The 17247-nt window shown below is 45.3% G+C and overlaps 2 protein-coding genes across 2 annotated transcripts in view; both read right to left on the bottom strand.

Annotated features, from left to right (window-relative positions):
* The window catches only part of LOC134367168 (G-protein coupled receptor 143-like), a 363716-nt gene that overhangs the window by 213667 nt on the left and 132802 nt on the right, over positions 1-17247 (bottom strand). The window lies entirely within an intron of this gene.
* Positions 10696-17247, bottom strand: part of LOC134367020 (protein Shroom2-like) — a 75454-nt gene continuing 68902 nt past the window's right edge. Inside the window, exons 5-6 of the mRNA XM_063083667.1 lie at positions 13993-14265; positions 10696-10962 (exon numbers count right to left, since the gene is read on the bottom strand). Of these exons, the coding sequence (XP_062939737.1) occupies positions 10696-10962; positions 13993-14265 (540 nt within the window). The remainder of the gene's footprint in view (positions 10963-13992; positions 14266-17247) is intronic.

The raw sequence follows: 17247 nt of genomic DNA on the forward strand, positions 1-17247 counted from the left end.
AAATGGTTCAAATGGTAAACTTTGTCATGTACACTTTACCCCAATTTAAAACAACACAGCAAAGAAGGACTAAGGCTCCACTAACCAGTGATGTGGTCTCCAAGTGAGCCGCGAGTCGCGGGGAGAACAGCCAGCTCGCTGGGTGGCAGGTCTGGGGTGGACACAGCTCCTCTCAGACGTCCGTCTCAGCCCTTTGTCACTGGCTTCTGAGCCACAATCTGGGCCAGTCTCGATTCTGAGGCCCTTGCCTCGGCCTTCCACTTGTCACTGCATTCCACCAGCCACTGTTCCCACCTTCTAAATTCCCAGTTGCTAGGCACGGCCACCATGGCAGTGCCCGTTCTTCATTGGGCCACAGCACTGTCTTTGGTGTCTTTTCTTGGTCATGTCTCTTCTTTGTCTGTTAGCCTTGGGGGGCAGAGTATGTTTACCAGTGAACCATCAGAGTCCATCTCAAGTCTCTCTTGTCCCTCCCACATTGTATTTAATTCATATCACAGGGAGGTAATGACATGTTTTAAAGCAATGGCAGTGTATGAATGCAGGTGTCAGCAGAGGTGGCACTGACCTGGGTGAGATGTAATTGTGAAAGGCCATCGACAATGAACACATTAGGAAGGACATGGTTAATTCATGGGAAGTGACCTCCCAGTTGAGTCATGGGCTTGTTGGGACATAGTACACATGGTGAAATAGTGATTGGGCATAGCTTCAGATGTGGCTTCTGTAATAAGAAATGAGATGGACAAAAAGGCCAATGATGTCAGCAAGCCAGTGCGGAGGGCTAGATGTCATGTGGAAGTCAAAACTCCACTTTGCCTTCGGTGTTCCCATGACAAGGAATTTCTCCTAAGCAAATGAGCAGAGATTGTGCAAAGATTTGAGTACAAAGCACATCCAACGAACTTTACTACTGGACTAAAAGGAAAACTATTAAAACCACATGTAGAGAAGACATTCATGTAGAGAAGACATTCTATAAACCACTCTATCTGTTAGATTGTCTGTAGTTGTTTTGAGGATCATAATACACGTGTTCCACAGCCTACTTAGAATTAATATTTTGTCACTTCAAGGTGAATATACAGACTGGAAGTTCCACAAGGCCTGTCCCTTTCCTTCTGCCCTGTAGGTCATGGCTGTCTTACACATTGACAAATACACCACCTTCTACTTCTTAGATATCATTTTGGGTTCTTTTTCACTTAAATTTAGAAAGATGTTGCTGAAGAAAAATACTTTTCTTATACACAGGATACTGTTGAGTACACTATAAAACAAATGTATTTCACAGGGCCTCCAAAGCCCTGTCGTATCTGATTTAGCCTAACCTTTTGGGATTACATATAGAAATGTTAACCTTGCAAAAGACAGGAAACTTGCCCCAGGCTAAAGTCTCCGTTGTAAGCTATAGAACTGTAACACAGCAAGGTTGCTGGCTCAAGGACAGGTAATTACTTGATTGATATGTAAAAATGCTGGGGAAATTGCTGTAGGTAAAAACAGTGTTTCCTAAGGTCAAGCTTTTGTTGGCGGATTGACTTTACCTTTTGTAAATTGCATTATGGAATGTCACTTAGCTAATTTCAATGATTTTACTAGTTTTCCATTTGTCAGCCATAATTCTGCTGATATCCTTGTGTTTTTGTAATGGTTAAATCAACTGAATTTTCTTGTAAAACTTCCTTGTCTTTACAATAAAAGGGAGAGGCTAACTTTGGAGGTGGCTGCCACACTCGATTTCGCTCCTCCTGATGGAGAAATTACCAAAGTGCAGTGTGTCTGGGCCTCAATGCATACATAGTGCTTGAGTATTTGCATAATTCTTTTTCTTAGTATCCGTTACACAGAGAAAAGAGGTGTAACAGGATACCAAGAAGTTGACATCTGTTATGGACTGAATGCTTGTGTCCCCCACCCCAATCCCCATGTTGAAATGACCCCCCCAGTGTGATAGTATGTGGAGGTGGGGTCTTTGGAGGGTGATTGGGTCCTGAGGGCACAGCCCTCATGGATGGGATCAGTGCCTTCTTAAGAGGCCAGAGAGCTAGTTTGCTCTCTTTGTGACAGGTGAGGATGCAATGAGAAGTCAGCAATCAGAAGAGTCCTCACCAGAACGCAACAGTGGTGGTGCCCTGACCTCAGACTTCCAGCCTCCAGAACTGTGAGAAGCACATGTCTGCTGTTTGGGCCACTCAGTCTATGGTACTTTGTTACAGTGGCCCAGATGGCCTAAGACAACATCTAACATTTGCTACTATTTGGATTCTTTGGATCTGTTTATGAAGAAAATGCTCTTGCCAGTCAGAGTTTAAAAAGGACTCTAATTCCAAATATACGTTCTACAGTCCTAGGACTGGAAACTTTAGACAAACAGAATATGTAAATAAAATTTTCATGACTAGTCTGGGAACTTGAAAGCAGAAATGAGATTCATCTCTGTATGCCTAGAACCTCTGACCTAGAATTTTGAATACACATAGGCACTTACTAAAGTTTTGGGAAAATTTTCTATTATTTGGATAATATGGTAATGTTTTAATAAAATCAACTGTGTTGCTGTCCATATATTTCTATTTTCTGAAAGATTGTGTACCATCACAATAATCTATTCCTGCCCTGGAGGTAATATTTTGTTTATATTTTCAGATTCACTATCTTTGTTTTTATCTATTTAAACTTTCTACTTTTCCTGAGTTAAATTTGGTAATTTATATTTTCCTGTAAAGCCATATATTTTATGAAAAATAATTATTACAGTATACTTATACACACATAGTCAGGGAAGACATAAAATCACAAGTTAAAGTTAGTGAAGCCCACTTCCAGGAGTCTGGCAAAGCACACATCTGAATGAAATTTCCACCACAAATACTGCATTATTGTGCTCACAAGAAAATAAGGAAAATCTCCAAAGGGCAAAAAATAAAGTGACAGTGAAATAAAAATTGAAGTTGAAGGCTCAGCAAGCATACAATCTAGGGTTGTACTGGAGAATAAGCCTTGGGTCTCTTGTAAGGAGGAGAAATAAAACTTGAGACTTGCATTACGCTGACACATTGAAAGGGCCTAAAGTGGTCAACAGTTGACAGCAGCATCTGGCCCAAAGGTAATGGGAGATGTATAAAGAGAAGTTTTAAATCGTTTGTTATTTAACAAACATTTGTAGTAAGTCATTTTATTAACAAATTTCAGAAAATCTCAAAATAAAATAAAATAAAATAAAATAAAATTTTCATGCTCAGCATCTTTCTTATTTGAAAGTCTCTCTGCACATGCTATTGTTTTTCTGCTTCCTTCGATTAGAATGGGCTGCACATCTTCCTGGTCTGTTCATGGGCCGATAATTTTATGACTGGATACGAACAGGGACATACTCTTCTGCTAAAATGTTTAGTTGTTCAAGCGTATCCAGAATGTTAACCTCACCCCAGAAGGGGCCCCATGCCCATTTCTAATCAACCCCCACCCCAGAGACAACCACTATCTTGATGTTTCCTACCACACGTTGTTTGACCCATTCTAGAAGCCCACGTAGATGAAGCTGTGCAGCAGGTCTCGTGTGTGTCAGCCGCCTGTCACTCAGCATGATGCTCCTGAGATGCACGTGTACTCCTGTGTGACTCGTAGTCCATGCCTTTATACCCCTGAGTAGCATTCCACTGTATAAACAGACCACCGTCTGTTGCTTTATTCTCCTACTGATCAACCTTGGGGCTGTTTCCAGGTTTTGACTATGGAAATAATCAGATTGAATCACAGGACCTGCTCTCCTTTATAGCCCAAAGTGTAAGAAGAGGCAAAACATACAAATTAAGATCTGACCATCATAGACAGCACAGAGGGGAGGGAGTCAAAACTTATAAAACACACATATAAACCAAACCCTGTGGACAAAACCCCAGGAAAAACACCTGAAGAACTAAGAACAGCTCATCATTTTCAACAAATTGACCCAAAGGTCGTTACTGCTTCCTTCCTAGCCATGCCTGTTAAAGCACAGCAAAAGCCTCACATCATGGTGTAGCTCACATCAAGGGCACACATCTCCACTGAACACAGGTGGTTTCTCCATGTCGGGACACCTGTGCACCTAGCCGACAGAGGAAGATGAAGGCCATTTCCAGGACATCTCTACGCCGGCTGTGGAGGTAGCCAGTCTTCCCACTCCTGCCATTATTGCATCTTCGGGAACTTCATATAAATGCACCACCCAGGCTGAGCTCTTTTCTGCCTGGATTCTTTCACTCAGCAGAATTCTCTTGAGATTCACCCATGGAACTTACTCCTGTTCACTGCTGTGCATATTCTACTCTCTGAATATACCTTCCATTTTCTATTTATCAGGCCTCCCAGGTCAACCTCAAGTGGAGCATCATTTACAGTAAAAAACCTCCTCCCCCAGAGCATCCCATAGGTTCCCTGAGGAAGAGGAACCCGAAGTTAAGATCGGGACTGACTTCTAGCTCTGCCACTTCCCGGCTGTGTGACACTGGACACGTTACCTAACCTCTCTGAAAAGCCTTAGAGTCCTTACCTGTATGGGAGGGAAAATGACCATTCTAGGGATAAAAGGGGATAGTGCATGTTAAGGGCCTAAGACACTTTCATTCCTCTTGAGTAAATCCTAGAACTGTTGCCACAGGCTGTTGGCACAGCACAGAGTGGAGATGGCAATAAGAAAGACGGGGCCATCGGATGGGAGAAATGGATGTGGGGAGTGGGGCTGTACCAGGAGACCTATGAGCTAATGAGAGCTGTGTCACTATTGGGTAGGTGGCCCTTCATAAGGAGTGTAAGATGCCAATCATGTCTTTGGCACAGAAATATTTTTTAACATGTAAGTACGTTGTTAGCTATGCGTATACATACACGCACATAGGAATGCATGTGTGTGTGTGTGTATCTGTATGTGTGTTTTGCATCATTTCTCTCATATCCAAAGCTAATTTGGATAAAGAATTATCCAAAATTAGGCTGGCCAGCTCGCTCAGTTGGTTACAGCATGGTCCTGCTAATACCAAGCGTTCAGATCCCCATACCAGCCAGCCACCAAAAAAAAAAAAAAGGAATTATGCAAAACCAAATTTAAAGGCCACAGTCTTATATGGAGACAGACAACTGTAAGGTCCTCCCCTCCATCTCAAGGGACAGACCCCCTTATATCCAACAGTCCCACATTGCCACCAGGAGTTACCATCTGTAGAACTGTGTCTGTCGAGGCATCTGGGCATTCTGATTGGTATTACATTTTAAAGCACCTATTGGTGTGGTGGCAACAGAAGCTCAAATATATTTGGGAAACCCTGAGCAAAAAGATAAATAGGACTCTTTATTGCAGACTTTCTTGGAAACCTCAGTATGCTGAGAACTCCCAACGGAGGAATGCATAGCAGGGGCTTCCCAGACTCAATCAGCCAGCGCCAAAGGAAAAGGTCTTCTCTGAGCTGTTCTTTGGAGGGGACTCTTCTGATCGCCATCACACACAGATTCCTTGTCTGTCCCTGAACCTTCACAAACCAGCATCTCTCACGGGTCACAGCCCTGCCTTCTTGGAGCTCTCCCTCCTTTCTCGTCTCAGGGCTGAGAATAACAACACTAGGCCTTGCTGATGAAGAAAACCCGCATTTCCCATTAGGGGCTTGCTCCTGTGCCCTCTCCCACCACACCTGCCAGGGCCACCCCTCTACTCGGGGCCACCCCTGTACTCACTGAAGTGCTACAGCTGCTGGGGTCAGAAATGCAAGCAGGACCCACATTATGCAACACTGAGTCATATCATATTGGATCCTTTTGTTTATGATAAAATACTGGAACTCCACCTTAAAGCTCCTCTTAGGTAGTGGATGAAAGTGCTAGAATGTTACAACATATGAGTAAAGGCTCTTCGGATAAGGCTGAAGGACAATCTCCCTTAATTTTTAAAATTATTATCCATTTTGAAATGATTCAGACTTTAAAAAGTGGCAAATAGCACAAGTATCTTTACATATTCATCACCCAGGCTTCCCAAATGGAAACCACTTACAAAACCACAGTACAAGGATCAGAATTAAAAAATTAGCATCGATACACTATTATCACCTACAGACTGTCTTAGCCTGTTTTCTGTTCCTTGTAACTGAATACCTGAAACTGGGTAATTTATAAAGGAAGTAAATTTATTTCTTACAGTTCTGGAGACTGAGAAGTCCAAGGGTGAGGGGCACATCTGGCGAGGGCCTCCTTGCTGGCAGGGACACTGCAGAGTCCTGAGGCAGTGCAGGAAACCACATGGAGGGGGGCTGAATGTGATAGCTCAGGTCTCTCTTCCTTATCTTACAAAGCCACCAGTCCCACTTCTGATAACCCATTAACCCATGAATTAATCCACTCACAAGGCCCTCGTGATCCGAGCACCTCTTACATGCCCCACCTCTCAAAATTGCCACATTGGGTATTAAGTTTCATGAGTATTGGAGGAGACATTCAACCCATAGCAACAGCTCTTTCCCAAATTTCACCAATTGTCCAACTAATGTCCTCTTTCTACTCTGGGATTCCTTCCAGGATCATACATAACATCTTGTTGTCAGGCTGCCTTGGTTTCCTCCAATAGGACGTGTGCTGCATCCCCACGTCTCAGACTGTGTGTCAGTGTACCTGTGTACCCGACGCATGCCATCTCGGTGAAGTCTGATGGGTCCACACCACAGAGCAGACAAAACTGTCACCAGTGCAGTACATCAGCCTGAACACACAAGTGCTCAGGAAGAAACTCCTGCACGCTGACATCTATGAGTTGAGGTACCTGCAAAATGGCCATCTGATTATACAACCGCATGGCCTAACATCACAGCAGCATCTAAAACTGCATTTGAATTGCTCCTGTGTACGAATTTCTTGATCATTTCGTTAACTTATTTTGGCAGCTGGCCTGTGTGGAGATCCAAACCCTTGACCTTGGTGTTACATTACACTCTAACCAACTGACCCAGCCCAATTTCATCATTTCAGAACTCAAATAAGTCAGGCTGACATAGCCTGGTAGAATGGTAGAAGCCAAAAATAAAAACAGAATGTGTATTTGTCTGCTTTTTAAAATCTAATTTGTTGTGAATTTTTAAAATTTGAAATATTCTCCAACCTAATTTTGCATTATTTTATTAAAAACTGTCCTCCGACAATTCCAATGGCCTTAACCTTGAGGTCCCACAAATCTGCCCCTTAACAGAAGCATTTCTAATCTTACCAACCCAGAAGACACCAACTGGCTCTCCGGTGGTTGTGGCGTTTCCTCCAGCTCCAGACTGTAATGAGAAAACAACAGCATTCGCAGCTCGGACAGGGCTTCTCTGAACCAGGCATGGGTTCTATGAGTACTGACGTGCATCGACTCACGTGATCTCACAGTTCATCTCCAGTTTCAGGAGAGGAAGCTGGGCCCCAGAGTGCCTAGGTCACTTGCTTATGGCCTTACAACTAGGAGGTGACAGAGGTGGCTTTGCTCCACGCTCCTAACACTTTAGTGCCACTCCATCTTAGTAGGCACCAGTGCCAGAGCCCATTGGCAGTCCGAATCTTCGCACCTCCCTGTGTCCATACTCCGCCACATGACAGTATAATTTCTTCTACTACAGAGGTGGCACCTGTTCATGCCCTTCGACTCTGGGTTAGGCCATGTGATGTGCTTTGGCCAGTGGAAGGTTAGCAGGTGTGATAGGACCAAAGCTGTAACTAGCACCTTTGTGGCGGGGCTTCCTGCTTCGTGCATCTGCCTTGGACATGCCCAGGCCAGACTGCTGGTCCCAGGAGGAAGATGAGAGGCACACAGCACAGAGCCCAGCCTGGGCCAGCTGATGATCCACAAATTCACGAGCCAAGTAAACGTTTCTCACTGTACACTGCTGAGATCTTACAGTTATGCAGCATTACTGGGGCAACAGTTAACTGATATGACCTGTGTCCCTGACTTTCTCCTGACTGCAAACTGATTGGCCTTAACTAGACCGGCATAAGTAAATTACACACAGATAACCAATAGCACACTTTACTCAAATGGTTTAAAATAAGAATCTGACATATGGCAAGGATATTCTGACTCTTTAAAAAAAAAAAGCTGTAACACTGATCAAAGCTGTAACATAAATCAAAGACATGCTCCATTCACTTGGAGAGACAGTATTTATTTTGTTACAGTCAAGCAGGATGATCTGTTATTTAGGTAAGTGATGAGTCGAGCCTGAACTCTGTACACATTTGCCTTGGTGGACTGAAGGATACAAGCCACAGGCCACACTCCTGACCGAAATCGCACTGCACAGGCATTCCACACCTGCGCTAAGACACAGGGCGAGGGGTCAGCCTCCACCTAAGATTGCCAAGGGCCTCCCATTAGCACCAGATTGTTTTATATGTAATAATATAACTATATACAGAGTTATGTACATGCACTCACTGAATCTTTGGGTCCCTGCTAGCCAGACATTTAAGAGGCAAACAGGAACAGACAGGACAGTTGTGACGATAATGTGCTTTGCTGAAAAGATACTAGGGCACTATATATTGCTATGTATAAGAGAAAGTCCTAAAAAGACATCAAAAGGCTGGGTACAGACACACAAATTATTCACATTTTACATACATATCAAAATGATCACAATACTGTACTTGAAGGGAAAGAATCACAGGTGAAAGCTTTATCTAAATTAAAAACAAAACACTCTGAAATCACTTCGGCTCTCTCCGAGGAAGCAAGGAGGTCCATGGACAGCAGCTTCAGCTTTTGTGACGTGACCGATGTTCACAGCAAGGGACTGCCAGCTGGAAAGGAGCAGGACACTTCATTGGCAGATCAGGGATTTTCCGAGTTAGAAATAGCTTAATGTAACAGGAAGAAACACTTGTGAAAAGACATTTATCCTTTTTGCATTGGTAGGCTGCCAAAAAGGCGGTGTGCTGCCTGCATTATGGAAGCTGGCTGGTTCGGACTCGGCTCTCTGCAGCGCGCTAGCTACCGACCGCGCAGTGCCTCGGAGCCCAGCCCAGCCCCTCTGGCTCAGGAAGCGTGGATTCGGTCCTTTAAGACATCTGTGCGCATGTGCGTGAACGCTTTGGTAAGGTTGTGGTCACTGCTGACAAAGGGAAATGTCCCCACCTGCTGGAAAACTTCTTCTATGGGATTAAGTGGCAATGAGGATTAAAACAATCCCGTGATAGAACAGATGCCCTGTTATTATACTACCTCGACATGAAGACATCTGAAGGATTGGCTCACGACTAACCATGCATTTAATTAGATCAACATTTTTTTGAAGAAACACCCAGATCTACAATTTTGAGATACAATAAATTATAACCAAGCCATCGGCAGGCTGTTGGACATCTTTTCATGTGCTTATTTGCCACGCATATATCCTCTTTGGTGAAGTGTCTATTCAAGTCGTTTGCCCACTTTTTAATTAGGCTGTTTGTATTTCTTACTGTTAAGTTTTGTGAGTTCTTTATACATTCTGGATACAAATTTTCTTTGTTAGATACATGATTTGCAAATATTTTCTCTCTGTCTGCAACTTGTCACACGGAAAGTGACAGCATGACAATGTTTTTAGTGAATCAGATTCTCTTTAGAATTTTGCCCCTTCAACGAATGAAAAGGACACAGAATCTTTAAACTCTGTGGAAGAAAAAGATCAAGTGTAGGAGTCGTGTAGTCCACTGGACCTCGGGACAAAGAGAGGGAGGAGTCTCACATTACGTGGGATGTGGCCCTCATGGCATGGTAACAGATTCAAGGAGGCAAAAAAGAAAAGTAGCCAGTTATCATTAATGACCACAGGCACACAAAATAAATGTTCGGGGGGAAAAGTAACTTAAGAAACACTCTCTTGGTCTTGGGAAACAGATGGCTAACAAACACATTATTGGGGGCACACCTTTAACCAAGTAATTTATCATTTAAACTGTGGCGTAGGGTGAGAAGGACTATTTGTTTGCTTGTGTGTGAATGTTTTAAAGCATGCACATTATTTAAGTGGCAACTTTAATCTTAGAATGAGTGAGCCCAATGCATAGTTTGTTCATTTCAGTTGTTTTTAACCATTAGGAAACTTAACTTTTCTTTAACCTTTTTTTCTTTTTATCTTTCCAAAATATTAATAAATTATCATTACCATCATCATTTTTGCTGGGTCAGAGAACATCATTATATGACAGAGACAACGAAGACACACACTGTTGAGTGAGCAGGGACTGAACGTGGCAGCCACACGTGATGCATCACAAGAGAAGACATGCGCACCAGGGTCTCCACGCTCATGCACCTTAATGACACTCAGCTGCCTCCTGAGCTGTGGGTTCAGTGTCTGAAGACAGGAGGAGCAGCAGATCTCCCACTGGAAATGACCACTGCGGGCACCTGGACCCCGCCCACAGCCTGCATGGTAGCAACTCACCATTCAGCAGAGCCCGGCATTATGGGCAGCTATGGTGAGAGGAGGACGGCTGAGGGTGAACCTCTCTGCTTAGCATTCAACGGGGAAACTAAAAGATTAAATAAATCATCCCAAACACACACGGAAGTTATTTCTTTTCTAACAGCCACTTTGCTATTGGAGGATCCTCTCTGCAGGATACGAATACAGGCTGGGCTTTGCACTTGCATCCTTGGGGACAGAGCTTGAAGCCCCCATGTCCGTCCTCCACCGGACGGATCTCTTATTTGCCTCTCTCGGGCTGAAGGCTGTCGGACAAGCACTTGAGCTGCTCTTTGCCAAGGCGTATTTTATCCTCCAGCTCCCGCTGCTCGATGATGAGGGCTGACTTCATCTTCACGAAGTGCTCGTAGTCCGTGAGGCTGTCCTCGCCGAGATAGCTGGCCAGGATGTCAAACACGACGCGCTCGTGGCAGTCCAGGTTCTCTTTGAGTTCCTTCGCATCCTCGTGCTGCTGGATGAGGACTCTCTGCTTCTCGAGCAGCGATTGCTGTGGAGAGAGAGAAAAACAGACCTGCTGAGGACCAGGACTAAAGCAGGGGCTCTGGCCAGTCCCCTGAAAACACTGGCAAGTTTTGAGGCTGGTCCCATGGCCAGCCATAACATCATCGATGGAAACCCTGATGCCACCAAAGATCCCATGGAACCCACACCAAGTATTTCCAGTGGCTCCAGCCCTAGCCGGCCAGGAGGCCACTCATGGACCGCCTGAGTTTCCGCCCACCTGCCTTGAACAGTTAACAGGAATGGTGGTGAGCAGAAGAGTAACCAAGGACAAAAAACAAGAGAATCCTGAGATGCTCAAAAGGGGCAAAGGACACAGGGTTCCTATTTTTGTCAAAGCTCTTTCTATGATAACACTGTGGGAAAGTCAGCAAAAGGGAAATACTCTAAGGAAACGCCAGGGTGGGGTTTCTAAAGCTCCAGGCAGGCGGAGTCTGTGAGTGCATCTGCAGACGGGACACAAGAGGGCACAGAAGGAGGCGGGAGACGCACGTCTGTGAATGGGCATCCGGGGATCAGTCTCCTTGCTCCTTACAAGGGTCCCATTCTGGGGGACACAGATGACTCTGTCCCCAAAGCATGACACAGTCACTCTGCCTTGTAGAACACACATCCAGTTTTGCTAGAAGCTCCAAGTTGTTTTTTTTTTTTTTAATTTGTAATTAAATCACTTTAATAGTTGTAAAATAAATGTATTTAAAATGATAACTTTGATCTAAGCCAGATAGGATTAGAAGGATGAGGTAAGTCACGGATTCTGAAAACAATCCACTCGGGGGCATCTTTTTCTGTTTGTTTGGTTCATGTTTTTATTATTATTTTAATTGATATGTAATAATTGTACACATTTATGGTACAGAGTGATATTTTGGTCCATGTATACCATGTGTAATCAAGTCAGAGTAACGAGCACAACCATCACCTCAAACACTGATCATTCTTTGTGTTGAAAACAAAATCCGAGTGTAATGAAATCTAAGAAAGGAAAGAACATTCAGTGTCTTCACAGGCAGGCTGCTGGATGCCAGGCCGGAGTTCCTGATTTGCATCTGGGCACCGGGACAGCCACTGTTACTCTGCCGCTTTGCAACATCTCGGTGGATGCTACTCACATCCACCGTGAGCACCCAGACTGCGGAGGACTTCGCAAAACACCAGGCACACAGAAAGAGTTCAGTAAAGAGGAGCTATCAGTAAACAGAGCTGAGAGCAGAAACTGCCCTGGCGCACAGCTTCTGGGAGGTGCCTGTCACCGCACCACCTTACTGAGCATCCTGCCCCCTTCTGTGGAACACCTTGATCTTTAGGCATGTGTGAGACAAAGAGACAGAATATTTTCATGGATAGAGGCAAGGCAAAGCAAATTAATTCCACCCCAAAGGGAAACAGGTGAACTGATTCTAAAAATGCGGTTCAGGCTTGAAATAGGCCAGGCTCACCAGTGCCTGGAAGCTGCTGAGATTGAGGTCAGGGTGGGACACCACATGTCCATGTCTGCCCACGTGTTCACTGTGTAGCCAAAAAGACTTTGCAGGAACTCTTTGAAAACCCGACTCTGCACCTTTTACCTCCTTAGCACACCTGTGTCTGACAACCCTAGCTTCCCGGCATCTCGGCTGCCTGTCTTGGACAGTCTCAGCCAGTGTTGGCTATGCTGGACACCAGCCCCTGCAGTGCACCTGGATGTGCAAGTGGCACATGTCCCTCAGGTCCTGGGAGCTGAAGCTCCGTCAACTACACACAGCCAAGGCAGGGAGCAGTGCAGCCAGGCTCATGGAGGTGCCTTCTCGGTGTCCCGGGCTGCTCACCTCTGACACCGCCCCAGGGAAGGAGCGAGGGCTCTAGCCAGGCACCTAGGAGGACCCCAGACTAGCTCCCTCCCTAGCACTGTGATTCCTTTCTAAATAAGTCTGTCAGTTCCATGAACAAGGAGGGCAAGAGGGACAAAAGATGAGCTGAACTGACAGTTGCAAACACAATCCTACTTTTTTCACGTAAATCCATACTTAGAGCAGTTACTTTTTCAATTATGTACAAATAAGTCTCTCTGTCCTGTTCATGTTATTTTCCTAAGTTCTTTCGGATAAATTTGGCAAGGATGGCAAAAAGCGCAAAATGGAACATGAACGTAAGGGAAATAGGGGTGCATCCCCCAGTTACTTAAGGTTCAAAGCCTCCTGTGGCAGGGTCGATGGCCGACTGCAAGAGAGCTGCAGTCTCGAAGCCAGCACCATGAGCTCTCTCTGGGCAGCCTGAAACCAACCTCATCTGGAGAAGGGTGGGGAGGGCTTTTCCTGCTCCCCTCTGAGAACAGTGAAGATGTTGTATTAATAATAAAAGATGATCATTCTGAAGGCCTATTATGTGCAAAGAATGAAACTAGATGTTTTACTGACATTTGACCTGTAAAGCCAACAAGGTAAATATTATTTCCCTTATTTTGCAAGTGAGAAAACTGAAAGACAGACCCTCTGAGAAAAGTCTCAAAGTGGCAAATCTTGAGAATGGGAGAATAGCTGAAGTCCTTGGATTCTTTCCAGACTGCTATCTATCTACACACACACACACACACACACACACACACACACACACACACACACACACACACACACTCACTCACTCACTCTTCTTAAATCAGAGCATCAATAGCAATACAACATCATCTATTACTGAGCACTTACTATCTGTCAGGGGGTAGGAAGCTCCATTTACGGACTTACACGTGGTTAAAGAAAAGTTAGACCCCGTTTTCCAGAAAGAGACCACTACTAGTGATGATCAGTGGAATTATCAGTGGGAAGATCTCAGCAACACCTCACTGCGTCTTCCTAGCATGTTTCTCCCTCAATTAAAAGGAAAGAATGGGAGTGTGCACTGTACATTTCCATAGCATCTCACACTAGGAGTTGGGCAGGCCATGCAGAAACTGAGCCAGGCTTCAAGAAGCCACCTTTCACAACACCCCGTGAACAGCCTTCCCAGGGGACCCCTGATTTCCAGGTCAGTCTGCATATACCTGATCTCCAGGAGAAGGGCTGTCATCCAGATTGTTCAGGGCATTTTCCACCCAGGCCAGGCGGCCTGACAGTGACAGCAGAAGGTTCACCACTTTGTCCAGGTCCCCGATGAACATGCGGAACTTGTCAAACTCGTCGGGCTTGCAGACGTCTTTGGCGATGGCCTCCACCTCATCCCCCAGCGCATTGTTGGCCTGGATGTCCTCCAGCAGGCTCTCCCGGGCTTCCCGGAGCACCTGCAGCTTGCGACCAATGCTCTCGATGAGCTCCTGCTGTTGGGGACAGGGCAGCACAGAAACATGCATTAGGTCTGCCCCACCCTGTGCCAGAGCTACCTCCATCTCTGCACATGCCATCTGGCTGGACGTGGCCTGACTGGGGGAAAGGTCACTTTAGCATGATCAAATAACAGGATTTATGAAACTAGGGGAAAGAGAGTGATGCCTGGTTAAATTACTGGCATCTAAAAATAAAACACGATGAACCTATTTCGTTCTGTTAATGTCTTATTAGACGACGCTAGAGTGTGGCTGCTGGTGCTACTCAGCAGTAGACGACGCTCCCACCTCTGTCTCTGCAACGAGTCCTGGCACCTTTGCGATGCCTCCCGCTTCATCCTTTGGAAGTCTCCAATTTAAAAACTTACACCTAGAGAATGATTGAGTCTTACTTCCAGTACGGAATTTCATGATTAGAAAGTGTCCTCTACATATAACCAGCAATTAAAAATCAAGATAAATAAAGGGGTGCCAATGAAGCTAAAAGACAGTCTTTTAATATAACCTACTGATTTCAACTTGACCAAAATGCAAATAAATGACTTAGTCTGTTGTGGTAAAATATATAGATTCTCCTTCTTGGTCATTATATTGGAGAGAAATTACGGGGATACCTCAAAAGGAGTGCGAGGAGGAGGACTTGCCCTGTGAAAACCACGTTCTTCTGATGACGGCTATGCTTCTGCCATTGAATCTACTCTCAGCACGTGTCACTGGGTGTTTGCCTGGACAGGGTGAACTAGAAAAAACCCAGTTTCAAGAGAAGTCCCCCACAGCCTCGAGAGAACTCTCGCTGCTGCCAGGCCTGCTGGAGATGCCCTCGGCCACACCAGTCTTTAGTCTTCCATCTACCACCCGCACGGTGCCCCCAGATCTGTGATGCCAACACATGACCTGGGTAGCATGTGGCAAAAGGACTGAAAACTGAACAGTGCTTGGGTGCACAAACCCGAGTAAGCAGTAAACATCTCATGTGAATATGAAATTCCAGTTAGGATTTTTAAGGTTAGGACATTTTAAACAATGTTATCACAAGTGACATTGTTTATGTCAAGCAGATCCTCGGAAATGGTCCATGCCATCACCCCTCCCTGGGGCAATTTACAAACTCTGCTCCCACAGGGAGTCCGCAGGGCTCAGCAGAGAGGAGGCACATGTGTGGGACTCGACAGACACAAGGTCAAAGTCTCCTTTAAGCTCTCTAGGCCACACTGTCCCATAGCAAAACAGAGGTAACAGCAGCCACTACCTTGAGGACTGGCATGACGGCGAATGAGAAGACAGCATGCTAGGGTTAGCCCAGTGCCTGCATCTAGTAAGTGCCTGGTAAGTATCAGTTATCAACAGTGGGAGTGTGGGAAGAGGAGCAGCTGCCCCGATCTCATGAGCTACAATCCAGTACGAACGACTATCCCGAGGACTATTTCAGCAGGAAGAGTCAATCGACAGCCAGAAAAGATCTTTCATATTACCTGATTGCACAAGGTCTTTGTCTCACACCAATACTTGTAAAGAGAATCTCCACCTAGCGTTTATGTATCCAAAAAAATGTGAAGATATGAGCTCTACTCAGGGTCCTGCATCCTCTAGCTCTCCAGCAGATTAAAATGGTAAGCAGTTTTATGATCCCCACTGCTGATTAATCTGCATGGTTTTTCTCCTAAGAAAGAGTACACGGAATTTATAAACTATTTTGGCTTTTCCAGGCCAGGTTGTAGTTGCTCAGAATGTCCAGACATTTTCTTCCCTCATGATTTGAAAAATTTTATGCATCTAGATTTCCTTTGTTTTCTCTCAGAGCGTGTGTGTGTTTACCTACTTATCTGGACAGGTTTTTTTGTTTTTGTTTTTGGTTTTTTTTGGTGGTTGGCCAGTACAGGGATCCAAGATTGTTTAAAGCAGCTTTGAATCCCACAGCTGTGAACATGGCTGTATTTTAGATACTCATTACTTGATGAAAACAACAGAAAATAGAAAACAAGGGTGGAGAACTTCTGAAATTCTCACCTGACGCCAGTCCTAACCTGCGTGAATACGTTAAGCAATGCAGATAACGGTGGCTATAGGAGGAATCAAGCCAGCACGCTCAGCAATTTTTCAGTGTCGTTATTCTTCAGCAATTACGGTAATGAAGATTTCACACCAGTGCAGGAAAATGTGCCTTTAAAACCTACTTCAGCTGAGCTAACTTGAAATCGGGCACTCTAGGAGGAGTCCAGATCCCTTTATACATCATATGCAAATTTTTATTAAAAACATCTTTCCCCTCTTTGTTAAAGGGCCACTGTAAGAAGTACAGACTTTCAAAGATTTTGAGACCCGCCCAGCCCAGGGAGGCACACACATCAAGGGCTATCAGCACACCCGGGGTGCCCGTGGTTTCGCCACTGTAGACCGTACTTGCCCATCCAGCCCCACCCCCGGAGCCTGTCCATTTATTCCTTGCAGCACATGGCATTCCAGATGCTTGGATAAGATCTGGTTGTGGCAGAGGTCAGACTCTCACCTCTCCATTTGCATGGGCCAAGGCTGCAGGATTGAGACCTGGGCCATTCCCTTCCTCCACCCAGGTCCACCCCAGCCACCCACCTTCTGTTCCATCCCACGGGGAAACCAGGTCTTTTCTCTCTGGGCCCTGCGCCTGCCTCTTGGTTCCAAGTAAAAACCATAATCTTCAGAGGTCCTAAACTCAAACCAATCTGCTATCTTCGGTTCTCCTGAAGAACCCTCATAACTTGACCTGGGTGGTGTCTTTTCTGGGCACAGTCCACCTGAGCTGCCCAGGTGAAAGAACACGTTAACTGTCCTAGCATAGCACTTCCCACTGGTCACCGGAGCCCCCACCACCTCATGGCATGGGGCCTCCATGCTCTTGCCTCTGTCTTTAGTCTTCTCCTAAAGCAGGGGGTCACCTGATTTGGTCCTGGGCTCTATGACCTCCCAATGGCACTGTGATCACAAGTTGCAGTCCCTCTG

The sequence above is a fragment of the Cynocephalus volans genome, chromosome X (assembly GCF_027409185.1).
Source record: "Cynocephalus volans isolate mCynVol1 chromosome X, mCynVol1.pri, whole genome shotgun sequence".
Taxonomy (NCBI): domain Eukaryota; kingdom Metazoa; phylum Chordata; class Mammalia; order Dermoptera; family Cynocephalidae; genus Cynocephalus; species Cynocephalus volans.